The 18,493-nt window shown below is 38.3% G+C and overlaps 2 protein-coding genes across 2 annotated transcripts in view; one reads left to right on the top strand and one right to left on the bottom strand.

Annotated features, from left to right (window-relative positions):
* The window catches only part of LOC143021354 (trypsin-like), a 42,633-nt gene extending 36,782 nt beyond the window's left edge, over positions 1-5,851 (top strand). Inside the window, exons 7-8 of the mRNA XM_076178790.1 lie at positions 1,506-1,663; positions 1,792-5,851. Coding sequence (XP_076034905.1) covers positions 1,506-1,663; positions 1,792-1,950 — 317 coding nt within the window. The 3' untranslated portion in view covers positions 1,951-5,851. The remainder of the gene's footprint in view (positions 1-1,505; positions 1,664-1,791) is intronic.
* Rad1 (Radiation insensitive 1) overlaps positions 2,714-18,493 on the bottom strand; it is a 32,608-nt gene continuing 16,828 nt past the window's right edge. Inside the window, exons 6-7 of the mRNA XM_076178791.1 lie at positions 10,243-10,452; positions 2,714-5,851 (exon numbers count right to left, since the gene is read on the bottom strand). Coding sequence (XP_076034906.1) covers positions 5,819-5,851; positions 10,243-10,452 — 243 coding nt within the window. The 3' untranslated portion in view covers positions 2,714-5,818. The remainder of the gene's footprint in view (positions 5,852-10,242; positions 10,453-18,493) is intronic.

The following is an 18,493-nucleotide window of genomic DNA, read 5'->3' as shown; positions in this document are numbered from 1 at the left end:
GGAGGAGAAAATCCCCCCTATGAAAGAGATAGAAGTATCAAGGAATGAAATAATGAAACACGAGTAATCTCAATGTTAGAAAATCGCATGGACCAGATGAAATAGCAAACTGGATTTTGAGAGAATGCAGGAATGAACTAACAGACAAAATACATAGCCTAATAAACAGTTCATTGAAAGAAAGAAAAGTTCCAAAAGATTGGAAAAGAGCAAATATAGTACCAGTATATAAAGGGGGAAACAAGGAAGACCCTACTAACTATAGACCGGTCTCTCTAACAAGTATGGTAGCAAAAAGTTGTGAAAGAATTATCAAAAGTAGATGGGTAAGGCATTTGGAAAAAAAAACAATGTACTAAATCCAAGGCAATTTGAATTCAGACAAGGACGATCATGCGTCACAAACTTAATGTGTTTCTATTCAAGGCTAATAGATATAATACAAAAAAGAGATGGATGGGCTGATTGTGCATTTCTAGACCTGAAAAAAGCTTTTGATAAGGTGCAACATAAGAAGTTGCTTAAGAAATTAGAAACTGCAGGAGGAATACAGGACAAACTGCTGAAGTGGATGGAAGACCTCTTGCATGAATGAAAAATGAGAGTAGCGATAAGAGACAAACACTCTTATTGGGATGAAGTGATAAGTAGTGTTCCACAAAGAACAGTTCTAGCCCCAATAATGTTTGTTATATATATTAATGATATAGATAAAGGAATTGAAAGTTACATGAGTTTCTTTGTGGATGATGCAAAATTGTTGAAAAAAGTGAAAACTGAAGAAGATTGTGAGTCGCTACAGAGTGATCTCAATAAAGTATGGGAATGGAGTAGGAAGTGGGGGATGGAATTCAATATTAAGAAGTACAGTATAATGGAATTTGGAAGAAGCAAAAAAAGAATAGTTGGATTGTATAAATTGGAAGATCAATCAATTCATTGCTCTTGGTCTTTTTTGCAGAAGACCTGTGGTCCTCAAGTGGCAGCAACCTTAGGGAAGTCACACAAGTCACTCGGGGAATATATATTGTCTTGTTGTCCAGGGATTGTTTGTGTGGGGCACTGTAGTATGAGGTGTTCTGTGTCCTCTGTGAGGTGGTTGCATCCATTGCAGTTTGAATCTGTTGCCAGGCCTATGCTGTGTAGGTATTGTTTCAGTTTTTTAATTAAGCATGCCAGTGTTGTTCTTACTTTATTTTTCCTTCTTCTTATTCTATAGGGCTTATGCCTGAAAGTTGAATTTGATGGTCTGACTTGAACGGGTTGCTTAGTGATCTTATTGTGGACGTCTTGTGTGATACAGGTGGTAGGTTGTTATAAATATTTTGATGGGTATGTGGTATTAAGGGTTCTGGCATAGAATTGTGTTCCTCTCACTTTCATGTTGTGCTCTGCAGAGAGAGTTTTGATTTGCATGTGTAGATATCCAATTGGCCTGGTTTCAGTACAGCATTTTTGTATATTTCTTTTCACCTAAGTGCATTTGTTTATGATTTGTTTTTCAGGGGAAGGAGTGGGCTCAAATCAGCTAATGAAGGCATCACTGTCAGTTCAGGATCGTCTTATGTGCAGTCAAGATTTACAAGACTCTTATTCACAGCTGGATCAGGGTGTGACACAGAACTTGGTTTGTGCGGGTGCACAAAACAAAGATTCATGTCAGGTAAGTTGATAGTAGTTAAGATATTTAGGTGCAGACAATTTGCCATGAGTTAAATGATATAGTATCATTTTCAGATATCATTGGTGTCATTCAGCAGTTCTGATTTTTTTCATGTCTGTATTACTCAGGGAGACAGTGGAGGACCCTTGATGATAGGAGAACGATGTCATCAGGTCCTTTTTGGCTTGGTTGCTTTTGGTGATGATTGCAAAGACCTTGGTGCATATACACGTATCTCTTCCTACATTGACTGGATAGTTGAAACCATTGTGTCAAACGATAATTGATCATGAAGTGCTGTGGCTCAAGCCTTTCTGGGTTCAGCAATTCATCTCTTCATAGGACCCTATTATGACTCCGCTCAGCACAGTAAGCAAAGTTGAACAAAACCTAATGATATTCTGCCCTTTAGCTTTATCATATGGGAAGTAATAAATTTTGAAGAGACTGGAGTAACTCATGGATTCCACTAGAAATTTTCCAGTGTCAGGGACCAATACAAGTAAGAGGTACCTGCAAGTTGTGGTCTTGTGAGACATATGTTAGAGAAAATCATCTCCCTGTCATTTGTTGCTAAAGCTCCTCAAGACCCTCACCCTCATCTGGAGGTCACTCAGTCATTGGACCAGGCCCAGGAACTCTCTCTGTCATCTTCAACCGTATTTCCTGAGCTTTTTCATATAAGGACATCTGACAACTTGCCACTGCTCCCCTCCTCCTCCTACTTTTCAGTGACATAAACAGTTCTACATTAGTGTAACAAGTATAACAGACAAAAATTCAATGTTTCTTCCTAGCTATTGCTCACATGTAATAATTATTCAGTTAGTGTTTGACCCCCCTTCCCCAAAGGAGGTTTAAAGCTTTTATTATCATTTCAGTCCTCTTCCATACCTTTATTTATCTTCCTCTCTTTACATAATATCACCTCTACTCTTCCTTCCTTCCTTCTTAATCCTATTTATTATATTCATATCAATCTCTCGGGTATGGTATTCACTGGGATACTTTTTTTTTTTTTTTTTTTTTTAATTCTTAGCTCAAAATTGTAACCCTTTCAATACCATGATGCCTATATAGGTGTCATGAAGCATGAGTGGGTATATGAGGATGCCTGCATTGGCATCTTGATTATATTTATTTTATAGTTGTATTTGAGTGACCCTCATATTCTGTGAACTGGCTTGACCATGTTTTCTATGGTTATTAATATTCAGAGTGAAAGAGACTGAGCAATACAGCTGTAACTTTATATTTTATAATGCGAGCATTGCGATGCATCATCGTACATCAGGCATCTGATGCTGCCAGTGAGAATTTGACTCGTATTAAAGAGGTTAATATGTATATCACACAGCAATTGTATTTTTTCAATACAAAAATATAATAAAATTATATAACAGTGAAGGGACTCTTTATTACCTTCAAACTGTAAGATTAAGTTCAATATTAGACAATTATTCATGAAAAAGGATGGATAAAATATGGTTGGATGGATGCATAACATATGAACATTTCTTAAATAGTAAAGAGAAAATGTTATACTTCATTACCAACAATTCTGTATTGCTTCTATACTTGAAGACAATAGATGTCAGGTTTGCAAATGTTGGGACCAACTTTGTCATTGCTCTTTGTATTCTTTCTAATTTTCTTATATTCTTTTTTGTACTGGGTGACCATATCAGTGTTGCATATTCCAGTTTTGACCTTATCAGTGTTTGTAATATTTTCTTGATCATTTCCTTATCCAGGTATTTGAAGGCCACCTTTACTGATCTCCACAAATTGTATGTTTCTCCGACTATTTTATTTATATGTTTATCTGGCGACATGTCTTTGGTGATGATTACTCCCAGGTCCCTTTCAGAATTTACTTTCTTTACTTCTTTTCCATCAATTTTATACTGTCCTGTTATTCTCTTCTTGCTTTTTCCAAATTCAATTATACTACACTTCTTAATGTTGAATTCTACCTCCCACCTCTTGTTCCACTTTGAGACTTGTTCAGGTCCCTCTGCAATGAGTCACAGTCTAATTCGGAATTTATCCTCTTTAATAATTTTGTGTCATCCGCAAAGCAGTTCATGTAACTTTCAATGCCTACGTCCATGTCATTTACATATACACTTGACCCTTGAAATAGCGGACCTCGAATTTGTGGACTTTCGATTTAGCAGACAAAAAAGTGTGTCCGGTAGTAACACTGAAATTCCAGATGAAGTCCATAAAATGAAAATCTGTCCGATAGGTGTCCGGTAGTAACGGTCAAATAGTACCGGACAAAGTCCGTAAAATGAAAATTTGTCTGATAGGTGTCCTTGGCACCATGGATACAGCTGATGCACCAACCAGTCCAGTCAGCCCTGCCAACCCCCAGGCTGGCACCACTAATTTAATGGAGATCCTGTACTGTACGTATGTAAATAGCAGCAACTAGATTTATGGTAAGAAATGGTTAAATTTCTTCTTTATATGTAATGTACATCATTATACATATGTACTGTAGCTTTTTATTACATATCTAATACGTATGTGCAAGCCGAAACCTAACGGACAATTTTCTAGTAATAGACTTTCGTCCGGTATCTAGTATTGGTAATGGACGGAGCCGATTTTCAAATAACGGACTTTTGCAAATAACGAACAGGGGTATGCACACATTTCTGTTAAATCGAGGGTTAAGTGTATAACAAATATTATCGGAGCTAGCACTGACCCCTGCAGGATGCCACTACTCATTTCTTCCCATTTTGAATATTTGTCTCTGAGCACCACTCTCATTTTTCTTCCATGTAGGAAGTCCTCCCAGGAGGTGCCAAGATAGGAGGGAGGGAGGAGGGTGGAGGGGAGTGGAATATATGGGAAATGAAATGGGTGGGAGTGATTTCTATGCCATTTCTTTTTGGCTACCCCCCCCGTGTAAGGGGGAAAAAGCCTTTGGTATATGTATATATGTATGTAGGAAGTCCTCCATCCAATTCAATAGTTTTCCATGTATGCCTCCTATTGTTTCCAATTTATATAGGAATTTTCTGTGTGGTACCTTATCAAATGCCTTTTGTAGGTCCAGGAATGCAGTCTGCCCAGCCATCCCTTTCCTGCAATATCTCTATCAATCTTGAATAGAAACAAATTAAATTAGTGATACACGACCTTCCTTGTCTGAATCCAAATTGCCTTGGGTTCAGTATATTAATCTCCAGATATTTTGTCCATCTATCTTTGATGATTCCCTCACAAATTTTAACTATTGTACTTGTTAGGGACACAGGTCTATAATTTGTTGGGTCTTCCTTATTTCCCCCTTTATATATCAGCACTCTATTGGCATTTTTCCAGTCTCCTGGTAGTTTTCCTTATTTGAGTGAACATTCAATTATTTTGTACATTTTTCCTGTTAGTTCATCTATACATTCATTCAGTATTCAGTTTGCAACTCCGTCTGGGCCATGCGATTTGTTAACATTAAGCTTTAGTATTTGATTCTTTATTTCATTCTGAGTTATGTTTAATTTCTTCAATGGAAGAAATCTTACTTCAATTCTTTGATCACAGTTTGGTAGATTTTTTTTCCTCTTTGGTGAATACAGGTCTGAAATGTTTGTTCATAATATCTGCCATTTCTATATCTTCTGTGTATTCTCTATTACCTTGTATGTATGTATGCATCAACACCCTCAGCTCCACCTAGAGGTAGCTGTAGGGCTGGCCCTTGGTCTCTAGATTAGGCCCAAGATCTTTTTCTATCAACTTCAACTGTATTTCCTCCACCTTCTCACATAAATGCTGACAACTGGTGACTGATCTCCTTTTACTAATATGTGGCTGTGACATAGAAACAGTCCCACAATAATACAAAACAGACAATCCAAAACTTCTTCCTGTAAAGGACTATGGGAGGACTGAAGAACCATTGCCAGCCACTGTGGAGCTGTGAATTTTTCCTGACAGTCAAATTTAAGGCAACAATTAATAATATAATAGGGACAATTATACAAATGAATATTAAGATTCCTTTCAAATTATATTTTTACTATCACAGTGCAATATCTATGTTACTATAAAGAATAAAAGGCAGATAAAAGTTCTTTCCTGACCTTCTGTTCTGAATCACTGCATGTCTTGTTGACTGAGCCAAAGTTCTCTTAAAAGCTAGTTATCTTCAATATCTTCTTCTGGACAGCACTGAAAAATAAAAGTAGGCATACCTTTATTACAAAATAAAATTAATACAAGTTAATCTAATACTTAATACAAAATAAAATAAAATTAAGTAAGCATATCTTTATTACAAAATATACACATCCCACTCAGACTCAGGGGGTTCCTCAAAACTAAATAAAATAATTTGGCATTAGCCAGAAAATTCTTAATTGCCCCAAATTTTATATGACTGTATGAGGTACTAAAAAGTACTAATTCAGATTGTTATACAATTCATTCAGGCACAGGGATTCCTTAAGCATTTACTAAATAAAATTGTCTGGTACTTTTCTGAACAAAACATTTAAACATTTCCACTTCCACTTGAGTGAGAGTAAAAGAGAAGAGGGATGGGAAGTTTGTGATGGAGTTTTGTAAGGTGTGCAAAAGAAGGAATTTGAAGACAAATGTGGGTAAAAGTAAGGTGATCAGATGTACAAGGGGAAAGGATGGCAGCAAATTGGAAGTGAGTATTAAAGGAGAGAGACTGGAGGAAGTGGGTAGCTTTAGATACCTGGGTGCAAATGTGGCAGGATTGGGAGGTGTGCAGATGGAGGTAGAATGTAGGCTGAGAGAAGCAAGTCAATGCCTTGGGGGATTAAAAAGTGTAATGAAAAATAGACATTTGGGAATGGATACTAAAAGAAGATTGTATGAAGGAGTGATTGTGCCGACAGCACTGTATGGGGTAGAAACATGGAATATAAGGCAGGAAGAGAGAAAGAGTTTAAATGTGTCTGAGGTGAAATGCCTGAGAGGTATGGTAGGGGTTACTAGGCTGGATAGAGTGAGAAACGAGGTGAGGAAGAGAGCAGGGATGGAAATGGAGTTGGAAGATAGGGTTGATGAAAGAGTATTGGGATGGTTTGGCCACATGGAAAAAATGAGTGAAGAAAGATATGTAAAAAATGTGTGGAAGGCAGAAGTGGAGGGAGTGAACATGAGAGGGCAACCAAGGATGAGAAGGATGGGGCAGAAACATGGAATATGAGGTTGTCTCCATTTTGTTCATTTTCCTCTCGTGCCTTCTTGGTCTGAGATCTGGTAATGACTGCTACTACTGGATCTTCCATGTCAGATTTGTCAGTGTTTGTCTGTCTGGTCATAGGGCCATTTACCATCTTTAGTCTAACCTGGACTATTTTACCTACATTATTCCCGAGAACATCTATCCCTTTCACTTAAAGTTCTGCTATTCCTAGTCCAATGCTCACTGTTCTACCATCTATTTCAAGTAAGACCTTAGCTATGGGCACTAGTGTCATCAGTCCTCCAGCTAATCCCATGGTAAACTGATATATATGTCTGTTTTCTAATCTTGGTATCACATTTGGCTTCACAATGGTGTGTGATGCCCCTATGTTTTGCAGAACCTTGACTGCATATTTCTTCTCACTTCCCTCAACTCCTATCTTGACATCTTTCACATAAGGCAACCACTCTTGGTTTACTTCTGTATCTTTCATCTTGTCAAACCTACCTTCACCTATATAGCAATTGCTATCATTTTTATTCCCTGCTACTTCCTTCTCCTTTGTCTTGCTAGAGTCCTTTGTCTCCAGTCTTGTGTGTCCCTCTTGCTTGCATTTCCCTTGGGTCAATTTTTCCATACCATGACCATATTTACTGCAGGTATAGCATCTACTATTTTGATCCATTTCCCTCCTATTTCCTTCTATACACATTATGTCCTGCCTGGTTTGCTTGTTTCCCATTTCCTGCCTCTACCTTTGTCCATTTGGTCTAGCATAACAATCCTGAGTTCTATGTCCAAATCTACCACAGTTAAAGCACTGGACTTGTCTCCTCCATCTATCTCCTACTTGTGGCTTCACATATCTCTGACTTGGAATCACATATGCACCTCTGTTCTCACCTCTTGGAATTTGTATCACGTTTTTCCTTCTAGATTCACTTGTCCTTAATGCGAGATTTTCTGCAAAACTTGCGACCTGTAACAAGGTCTTACATTTCTGCATGGTCACATATAACCTAGCCTCACTGTTCAATAGGTTAAGGGATTGTTCAATCGGAAATACCTTTGTGAGTTTCTCAGTGGTTACTCTGTTTTCTGGACTTAGCCATTTGTCTAAGTTACTCCTTACATTCTTGGCTAGACCCATATATCCATAGTCAATATTCCTCCTAACCTCTCTGAATTTCCTTTTGAAATGTTCTGGGGTAATCTCACATGCCTTTAGTATTTCAACCTTAATTAGATCATAATCATATATACTTTCTTTGTCAAATACAGCATACACATTTAAGGTTTTTGTGGGTATGTTAGCTTTTATTATTGCTGACCAAAGGTCCCTTTCCCATCCCATTTGTCTCGCTGTGCCTTTGAATGTTGAAAAGAACATTTCTGATTCTCTTTCATCAGAACTGGGGGCAAGTTGTTTGGCTTTTATAACAATATCCTCTATACTCTTCTCCATATTCATCCAAGTTAATCATTCCTCATGCTGTTCTTGAAGTCTTTCCTTTTTTAAAGTACAACTCATTTAATCAAAGTAGCCATTGTACATCGGGCTGGGCTTCAACTTTATTTGTTTCTTTTTGAAACCCTGTCTCACATCTAAGATCGACTTCACTGTGTCTTTCATTGGTACTTTCTTCACCTATCCTACTTTCACTTCTATCTTTCTCTATATCATAATTTCTTTCTCTTACCTGAGAAAATCCCTCAAAGTCAATATTACTGTCAATATGATTTAAATTGTGTAAGCAAGACTTTTTTCGGTGCTACTATAGCGTGAGGTCTACCGCCATATGTTGCCTACCCAGGTGCAGCCTGAAGTCTACCACATGATCCATGTGTCTCCAGGACGCTCCCCTCACCTGTATATCTAACATGTGTTCTCCCCAAATGCATCAAAAACGTGACCTGTCCACGTGACCTAACCTAACCTATTTGTGTCATTCTTAGATGTACGAAGTGTGTATTGCTAGAATAAATGTATGGAAATATATGATAACATTTTATTAATAGAGCTTGTCAAAATGTGTTGTTATACCAGGATTGCCATTATATCAGACACCAGATAATTGTAACTTCACTGTATATGACACAGACATTTCCACTTGGCAGATAACTGGCCAGCCATCTTTGGGTATTATTATGCACATTTGTATTATACATTTTGTTTGTCAGATTGTGACAGGGGATGGCATTGAATGCTTTACTAATGTCTAGTGTTATAAGAAGTGTTCTGTGTGGGGGGGTTTATCTTAACCACTTCGGTATGATGACGCTTACGTGGGTGTAATGAGGCACAAGTGGGTACATGAGGATGCCAGCATTGATGTCTTGATTATATATATACATATATATATATATATATATACAGTATATATATATATATATATATATATATATATATATATACAGTATATATATATATATATATATATATATATATATATATACAGATTGACCTCTCATTAATGGACATTAATTAGCTATGTTTGTGGTGTTTTCACTGTGTTTTTGGTGCTGTTGTTTAGTACTGAGCAATCACTATGCCACCCAAAAACCACTCCAAATCAACAGATTATTCACATCAACAGACACTGTTACCCACCTTTTAGTCCGTTAATGAGAGGTAGTACTGTATATATATATATATATATATATATATATATATATATATATATATATACCTAGTATTTGTAATTGTACATGAGTTATCTCCAGATTCTGTGAACTGGTTTGATCACATTTTCTGTGTTTATCATTACTCAGAGTAAATGAGAAAAAGTAATACAGCTGTGACTTTTTATCTTATAATGTGAGTAGTGTGATGCAGCATTCTTATGGCAGCCAATGCTGCACACGAGAATTTGATTCGTACTGAAGTGGTTAATTGATGCCATCAAAAACTTAGTGTGAGGTTTTATTATATCATTTGCTCAATTATTGTTACTAGGCTTTTGATAGCTATATATGAGGAACCCTAGGAGTAAAAAGACTATTGATTAGAGTTTTATTGAGTGGAAACACATAGCCCCACAGTATTTAGCTATATTCCTCAGGTCCTCCTATATCTCTAAAGGAAGAAATTTTGTATTAAGGTGGGCCTGTTTCTATGTCACCATCTAACAGGGGATAGGTGTGGAGGAGTCACACCTATTATTACTTCTCTGGATATGAAAAAGTAGGAGGAAAGTAGTCAAAGCTGATATAGAGAGGTTCTAGGCTGGGAAATAAGTGCAAGGCAAATTGAAAAGAAGAAGAAAAAAAAAAAAGTATATCTGCACTCATACTACGATATCTGACAGTAGGTTTTACACCAGCACCACAATAAAGCAACCAGAAAACAAGCATATTAACTGCATAAAACTAAAATGAAAACAACTGGTAATCATCTTACAAAAAATTCCACAAAGCAGATATGGTTATCTTCTGTCTTTATCATAAACTGGAGACACAAGAATCCACGTTCATCAGTTCTAACTGAAACTTTCTGTGAAGCAATAAGGGGTTTCACAGACGGACGGATGAGAGCCAACTTGTAACGATAAATTGTGGTCTGTGTACAGGAAAAGTTCTCCACCATATCACTCTCCTTTGGGATGTCAACCTGTAAAAAATAATCATTCCAATTCAGGTGGGAAAGACAATGAAAACAGTTGACAGTGATGCAGGTATTCAGTGTATTAAACAAATATACTTTTGATCCCATAATAATAGAAATATTTGAGTCACGCATGGTTGATGCTGAAACTTGTTCTAAAATAAATCAAAATGTGCACAACCTCAGAGTAAAATGATATCTTTTTACATACATATTCCCCATCTGGGGTATTGGCTGCATATTATTGTGGGGTTAAAAGCTGCTCAGAAGGCAGCTGATACTTTAGGGTCTATATAGGGTGGCCCTATGGACTGGAGACGCACATCATTTTGTCTGTAATTGAGGGAATCTCTATTCATAGAGAAATGATGATACTTTATTATATTGTGACTGTACCTCTGTTATGCTGTCCCACCACTCTTAATACTGTCCTGTACTATTTCTCTGAATATTCATTTCCTTTTTTTTTTGCTGAACCCTGTGATGAGCAAGAAGAATACTACCATCAAGCTTCCCACTTGAGTTGTATAAAGCAACAAAAACGGGACAGGGATAGGACTAAGCATCCTTCTCTATGTAGCCCAAAAGGGGATATTCCTAAAAAAAGTAAAAACATATGAGGGTCTGTGAGGAGTTTTCCAACAAGAACCCTAAGGTTTGGGTCTTTTAATGTGCGTGGATGTGGTACAGATGAGAATAACAGGGAAGAGAGAGTATGTTTGTGACACAAAAGATGGATGTGGTGGCACTGAATGAAACTAAGTTGAAAGGGAGAGGCAAGTTTGAGTTTGGGAGTGTAGTTGGGAGGGTGTCAGGAGTGAGGAGAGGATGAGGGAGAGAAGGGGTGGCTATACTAGTAAGTGAAGAAAGGGGTAAATGTGTGGTGGAGTTGAAGGAGGTTTCTTCAAAGTTAATGTGGATGAAGGTGAAACTGGGAAGGGAGATGTGGGTTTTTGTAAGTGCATATGGTCCTGGTAGTGAAAGGAGTGTAAAGGAATGGGAGGCTTTTTAGATAGATTTAATTTAGTGCATAGAGAGTTTAGGGAGAAATGTCAGTATAGTGGTATTGGGAGATCTTAATGCTAGGGTAGGAAATGAACCAATAGATGGAGTGGTTTGAAAGTGTGGAGTTCAAGGAAAAAATTGTAGCGGAAAGTTGATGGAGAAGATGTGTCTAGAGAGTTGATAAGAGCAAGTAAAGTGTTTAGGAAGAAAATCAAGCATTAGTACACATGGGAGAGGGTGGTGGATGGAAGGGTGTAAATAGGGCTTTAATGAACTATGTAGTGGTACCCAGGAGAAGAGTAGGAAGAATTTTGGATGTACATGTTCTAAGGGGAGGGAGTGGGAGAATATCAGATAATTTTTTGGTGGAAGGTAAGTTGAGAGTGGAGGATAGATGGAGAAAGGGGAAAAGGACAGAAGGTAGGGAGGTGCTTAGAGTAAACTGCTTAAATGAGAAAGAAAAGTACAAGAAGCTAAGAGAGGAGTGGGAGGGAGTGAAGGATAGAGTAGAACTAGGAGTTGGGGAGGAATGGGGATGGGTCAAGGAGGGAGTCACAAAGTGTGCAAAATTGGTGTGTGGAACAAGGATGAGGGGAGGAAACAGAATGAAGGGTAGTGAGTGGTGGGATGGTGAAGCAAAGAAGGTTGAAGAAGTAGTGAGCATTCACAGATTAGTTACAAAATAAGATGAATCATATGAGAGGTACAAAGAAAAGAGAAGAGAAGTAAAGCATAAAATAAAGGAGGCAAAGAGAGCAGGATTGTGAAATGGGGTAAGAGTATCACAGAAAATTTTGAAAGTAATAAAAATATGTTTTGGAAGGAAATTAAAAGAGGAAGAGGAGGCAAATCAAGTGGAGAAAAAAGGTAAAAGGTGCAGGTAGAGAGATGATAATGGAAGAAATGTCAGTAAGAGGTAGATGGGCAGAGTATTTTAAAAATAGGGAGTTGCTAATGTGAAGGAGGATAGGAAAGGAAAGGTAGTTGCAGTGGGAAGCGCTAAGAAAATAAAAATGATGAATGAGAAAAATGGAGGTGAAATAAGGAAAGATAAGGTGAAAGCAGTTATTAAAATTATGAGAGCAGTTAAGGCACCTGGGTTGGATGAGTCTCATGCACAGTGTCTAAAAAAGGGAGGTACAGTGATGGTGGACTGGCTGGTGTGGTTGTTTAATGTTTGTCTACAAGAGGGCAGACTGCCAGAGGACTGGAGGAGTGCCTGTATAGTTCTGCTTTACAAGGGAAAAGGGTTTAAGTGTGAGTGTAGTAGTTTCAGAGGGATTAGTTTGTTGAGTGTAGTTGGGAAGGCTTATGGGAGGGTTTTGATTGAGAGGATTAGGAGAGGAACAGACAGGGTAATTGGTGAGGAACAGTGTGGGTTTAGGACAGGTAGGGGGTAGTGTGGATCAGATTTTTGTGGTAAGGCAGATAGGTAAGAAAGCTTTAGGAAAAGGTAAAGATGTTTACTGGGCCTTTATGGATTTGGAAAAGGCTTATGACAGGTTAGACAGGAAGGCATTTTGGGATTGCAGATATATGGGATAGGAGGAAAGCTGTTAAGAGCAGTCAAGAATTTTTACGAGAGTAGTAAAGCCTGTATTATAATTAGAAATGGAGAGAGTGAGTGGTTTGAGATAAAGATGGGACTTCACCAGGGATGTGTTATGTCGCCTTGGCTGTTCAATTTATACATGGATGGGGTGGTGTGAGAGGTGAATGCAAGGGTAATGGGCCAGGGATTGGAGATTGTTAAAGAAAATGGAGAAAAATGGGAGATAAGCCAGTTGTTGTTTGCTGACGACACTGCACTTATGGCAGGATCAGAGGAGGGATTAAGGAAGTTAGTGACAGAGTTTGGGAAGGTGTGGAAAAGAAGGAAGTTGAAGATAAATGTGGGTAAATATAAGGTGATGAGATGTACAAGGGGAGAATGTGGCAGCAAATTGGAAGTGAGTATTTAGGGAGAGAGACTGGAGGAAGTGGATAGCTTTAAATACTTGCGTGTGAATGTGGTGGGAAAGGAAGGGGTGGAAAGTGAAGGTGGAATATAGATTGGGAGAAGCAAGTAAATGCCTTGGGGGATTAAAAAGTGCAATGAGAAATAGACCTATGGGAATGGGTGTTAAGAAGAGATTGTGTGAAGGAGTGATTGTGCCAACAGCACTATATAGGGCACAAACATGGAACATAAGGTTGATGAGAGTATTGGGATGGTTTGGACACATGGAAAGAATGAGTGAAGAAAGGTTACTAAAAGAGGTGTGGAAGGCAGAGGTGGAAGGAGTGAACATGAGGTAGAGGGGGCACTAGGAAAGAGGGGAATATTTGTTGAGGAAGGGAGAAGACAGAAGATAGGAATGAGTGGAGAATGGTTGTGTATGGATGATGAAATGCATGGAAGGGAATGAGTGGGGAATGTGAGGGAGTAAGTTTGCATGATATTTTTGATGCAGCCCAAAGGGATTTCTTCCAATCTTTTCTTTTTCTGCGTAAAGGGATGGAGAGGAGAGGTCACTGATTAAATGAAGTGGCCTTGCTATGGATGTGCTGTGTCTTGCTACATTGCCTCCAACCCAGGAGGAGCCAAGATAAGAGGGAGGAAAGGGGGTGAATGGGTGGGAGTGGATTTTATGCCTTTGTTGTTTGGCTATCTCCCTTGTAAGGGAAAAAAAAGCCATTGGTAAATGTATGTAACTATGTATGTGTATGTATGTGTGTATATATATATATATATATATACATATATATGAAAGAGTTCTTCCCCCTTACAAATCAAAAGGCACACCCTCACTCCCATCCACCACCCTTTCCCCCCTCTCAACTTGGCTCCTGGGTCAGAAGCAATGAAGCAAGATGCAGTACACCTACAGCAAGGCCACTTCACTTAATCAGCTATCCCCCCTCTGTCTCCTCATGCGAAAAAAGAGAAGACAAGGAGAAATCCCTTTGGGCTGAGTCAAAATATCATTCACAAGATAACTACTCCCTACTCTCCCTCTATCCCCTGCCCCCTCTTTTCCTTGTATCACATTTTCATCTACTGAGCAAGAGGGGAATGTTTGTTAAGTAGGGAAGGGAAAGGGTGGGGGACCGGGACAAGGAGAAAATGGTTGTGTATGGATGACAATTTGACACAGCCCAAAGGGATTTTTCCACATCTTATCTATTTTCTGCATGTGGGGATGGGGAGGGAGGGTCACTATGTAAGTGAAGCAATCCTGCTGATGATGTACTGTATCTTGCTGCATTGATTCTGATGTGGGCAATGGGTAGGAGACAGGGCTGAACCTTCATCCACAAGGAGCTATGATAAGAGGGGTACAAGGGTGGTGGATGGAAGTGGAGTGCAAACCTGTCAACTCTTATGTTTTTTGCATAAGTCTTACATAATTTCTATGATTTTCAAGTCTTATGGCATAAGTTGAAAATCTTGCGCTTTTTCTCCGAGTGTAATGTTTTTTTAATGTGTTTGCTTTAAACAATTTGAAATAAATTTATTCCCCTTTTCAAGTGTTTACAAGAACCTTTTTAAACAGTACTGTCATCACGGTCAGCATGGTGTTGAAATCTACTGCGAAAAAGCCATGGTTGTACTTTGGGCAATACCTGTCTGAATGAAAACATGACAGGGAGTTTCACAATCAGATCACGAAGTGTGAAGAAGGATGTGAATGTGCATTTTGCAAGGCATGCAGAAAGTTAGTGAAGATACTGTCACGTGTTTACATTGTGTTTTCATTCTGCATTTGTTTTGAAACTTATATTGAATAACAAAAAAAAATATGGTTTTCTTATGGTTCAATTACCGTTTTATACACAAACTTATAGTCTTAATGCAAAATCTTACAGTAAGACACCACATTAGCTTGACATGTATGGGAATGGGTGGGGTTAGGTGTATGCCTTGACTGGCTACTGCCCTTATAAGGGGGAAGGCCTTTGGTAGATAGAGACTAGTCCAGAGACCAAATGTTGGTCCCTTGAGATTTCACCTCCAGATGGTGGTGAGGCTGTTAACAGTTTTTGAGTATGTGTGTGTATATCTACCTAGTTGTACCTTATGGGAGGGGAGCTATGCTCGTGGTGTCCTATCTCTGTATCCTGTCATATCCAATTTGCTCTTAAAGTCGTGTATTGTTTTTGCACACACTATTGTTTCATCTAGTATGTTCCATACATCCACCACTCTGTGGAGAAAGCTGTTCTTTTTCAGGTCTCTTCTATAACTGTCCCTTCTGGGCTTCGTTCCATGTCCTCTTGTTTTTCTCTTATCCCAATTTAGTAAGTCTTTTCTATCAAGGATTTCTATACCTCTCATAATTCTGTTGATGGTCAACAAGTCACCTCTTTCTTTCCTTTGTTCCAGAGTCGGTAATTCTAGTTTTGACACTCTTTCTTCATATGACATTTTTGATAGTGTTGGGGCCATCTTCGTAGTTGCTCCCTGGATTCTCTCAATTTTCCTTATATTCTTTTTAGTACAGTAGTCCCTCGAATAACGCGGGGGTTAGGTTCCTGAAATTACAGCGTATAACCAAATCCGCGTATGCTGATATTTCATATTAAATACCGGGGTAAATCTTTAGTTTCGACCATGGGAGTAATATAGCAATAGAAAATTAAATATTAATTTTGTAAATTAAAATGTATCACCGTAATATGCAATTTTGTGTGCGGAAATGAAAAACAAAAAAGGTGCTAAAACAGATTTTTTAAGTAACGAAGTCGTGTACGACGAATGGTACGCCATGTTTGTTATGGTAGATGCCGACGTCGAAGATATGAAAGGATGATAAATTCGTCTAAGGTAAACTAAAGTAAAATAACCTAACCTGTGTTTATTAAATCATTACCTGCAAATTAGATGTCAACCGGCTCGTCCTTGTTCTCGTCGTCGTGAGAGACGTTGGCGGGCTTTTCAACCACTCTCTCAGCTTGCAGAGTATACAAATTAATATTTAATTTTCTATTGCTCTATTCCTCCCATGGTCGAAACTAAAGATTTACCGGGTAGGTTAGGTTAGTTTAGTTTACCTTAGACCAATTTATCATCCTTTCATATCTTCGACGTCAGCATCTACCACAACAAACATGGCGTACCATTCGTCGTACACGACTTCGTTACTTAAAAAATCTGTTTTAGCACCTTTTTTGTTTTTCATTTCCACACACAAAATTGCTTATTATGGTGATACATTTTAATTTACAAAATTAATATTTCATTTTCTATTGCTATATTACACATGATGCATAGGACATACCACTTCTCAGTTTGTCCAAAATGACGATTTTTTCTGATAACGTCATACACTTCCTTTCTCGCTTAGCAATTTTTCCAGCCTTTCCTTGAATCTTTGTCTTTGTTGGCTTAGAGGAGTGTATCGGTGCCGTGTGAAGAACACGTGGAGGGGTAATGAACACGACTTTCAGAGCAATTGACCAGCACTACGAATGGTGAGAGACTGAGGAATGGGTCACCGCACAAGTCGCGGGAACAGGTAGAATCAAGCGCACCGCTAATGGATTGCAACCAACAAACAACCTTAACTTTACGAGTACATAAATGATCAAAGTGAGACAAAACAGCAATAATGAAATATTGGAAAGTGGAATATAATAATAAAATAAAATGAAATGAATATAAGTAAAATACAAAATATATACAGTCGTTCCTCAGATAACGCGATTTATTGTAACGCCCCGGAGGTTGACACGTGACCTCAGGCTGCCACCCACGGCTTTCCCCTCACCCCACACCCTTGTTTGAGCAGTTCCCAGTGTACATAATGACCGCGTTATATGAGGATTGACTGTATATGGTAAAATAGAAAGCAGTCACCACAAATGTTTGCGATGTTGTGCGTATGCATGCCCAACTCGGCGCGAATTTTAAAACAATTCTCTACATTTGAGATGGTTTTGAAATAAAATCCGCGTATGATTGAATCCGCGTTATTTGAATCTGCGTTATTTGAGGGACTACTGTACTGCGTGACCATAGTGTTGCTGTATACTCCAATTTTGGCCTTATCAGTGTGACTAGTATTTTCTTTACCATTTCTTCATCCAAGTAAGTAAAAGCCACTTTTATTGATCTTAGCAAGTTATAGGTTTCACCAACAATTTTGTTTATCTGTTTGTCAGGGGACATATCCTTTGTGATGATTACTCCCAGGTCTTTTTCAGATCCCACTTTCTTTACTTCCTTTGCACCAATTTTATATTGTCCTGATATCCTTTTTTTACTTTTTCCAAATTCCATTATGCTACATTTCTTAATGTTGAAGTCCACTTCCCACTTCTGACTCCATTCCCAAACCCTGTTCAGATCTCTCTGCAGTGAGTCACAGTCCGTTTCAGTACTCACTTTCTTTAACAGTTTTGCATCATCTGCAAAGAAGCTCATGTAACATTCCACACCCTCGTCCATGTCATTCACATAAATAGCAAACATTATTGGAGCCAATACTGATCCTTGTGGAACTCCACTAATCACCTCTTCCCAAGTAGAACTCTTATCTCTGAGCACTACCCTCATTTTTCTTCCATGCAAAAAGTCCTCCATCCATTTCAGTAGTTTACCTTGTATCCCTCCTATGGTTTCCAGTTTTCTTAATAGTTTTTGTGTGGGACTTTGTCAAAAGCTTTTTGTAGATGGAGTGTGTGTGTGTGTGTGTATTTACCTAGTTGTATTATATGGGAAAGGGAGCTATGCTTGTGGTGATCCATCTTTGTATATTGTAACAGCTAGTTTGTTCTTAAACACTTGTATAGTGTTTGCACACACTATTGTTTCATCATATTTATTCCAGACATCCACCACTGTGTGTAAAACTTTTTTTTTTTTCAGATCTCTTCTATAACTATCCTTTGAGTTTCTTTTCATGTACCCTTGCTCTTTTTTTATCCCACTTTAATAAGTCTTCTCTGTCAAGGACTTCCATGCCTTTCATGATACTGTAAATGGCCAATAGGTTGCCTCTTTCTCTTCTTTGTTCCAGGGTTGGTAGTTCCAGTTTAGACAATCTTTATTTGTATGTCG

Source organism: Oratosquilla oratoria, chromosome 42 (genome assembly GCF_046742065.1).
Source record: "Oratosquilla oratoria isolate Oo_2021 chromosome 42, ASM4674206v1, whole genome shotgun sequence".
Classification (NCBI taxonomy): domain Eukaryota; kingdom Metazoa; phylum Arthropoda; class Malacostraca; order Stomatopoda; family Squillidae; genus Oratosquilla; species Oratosquilla oratoria.
This window is presented reverse-complemented; position numbering and strand designations above follow the sequence as displayed.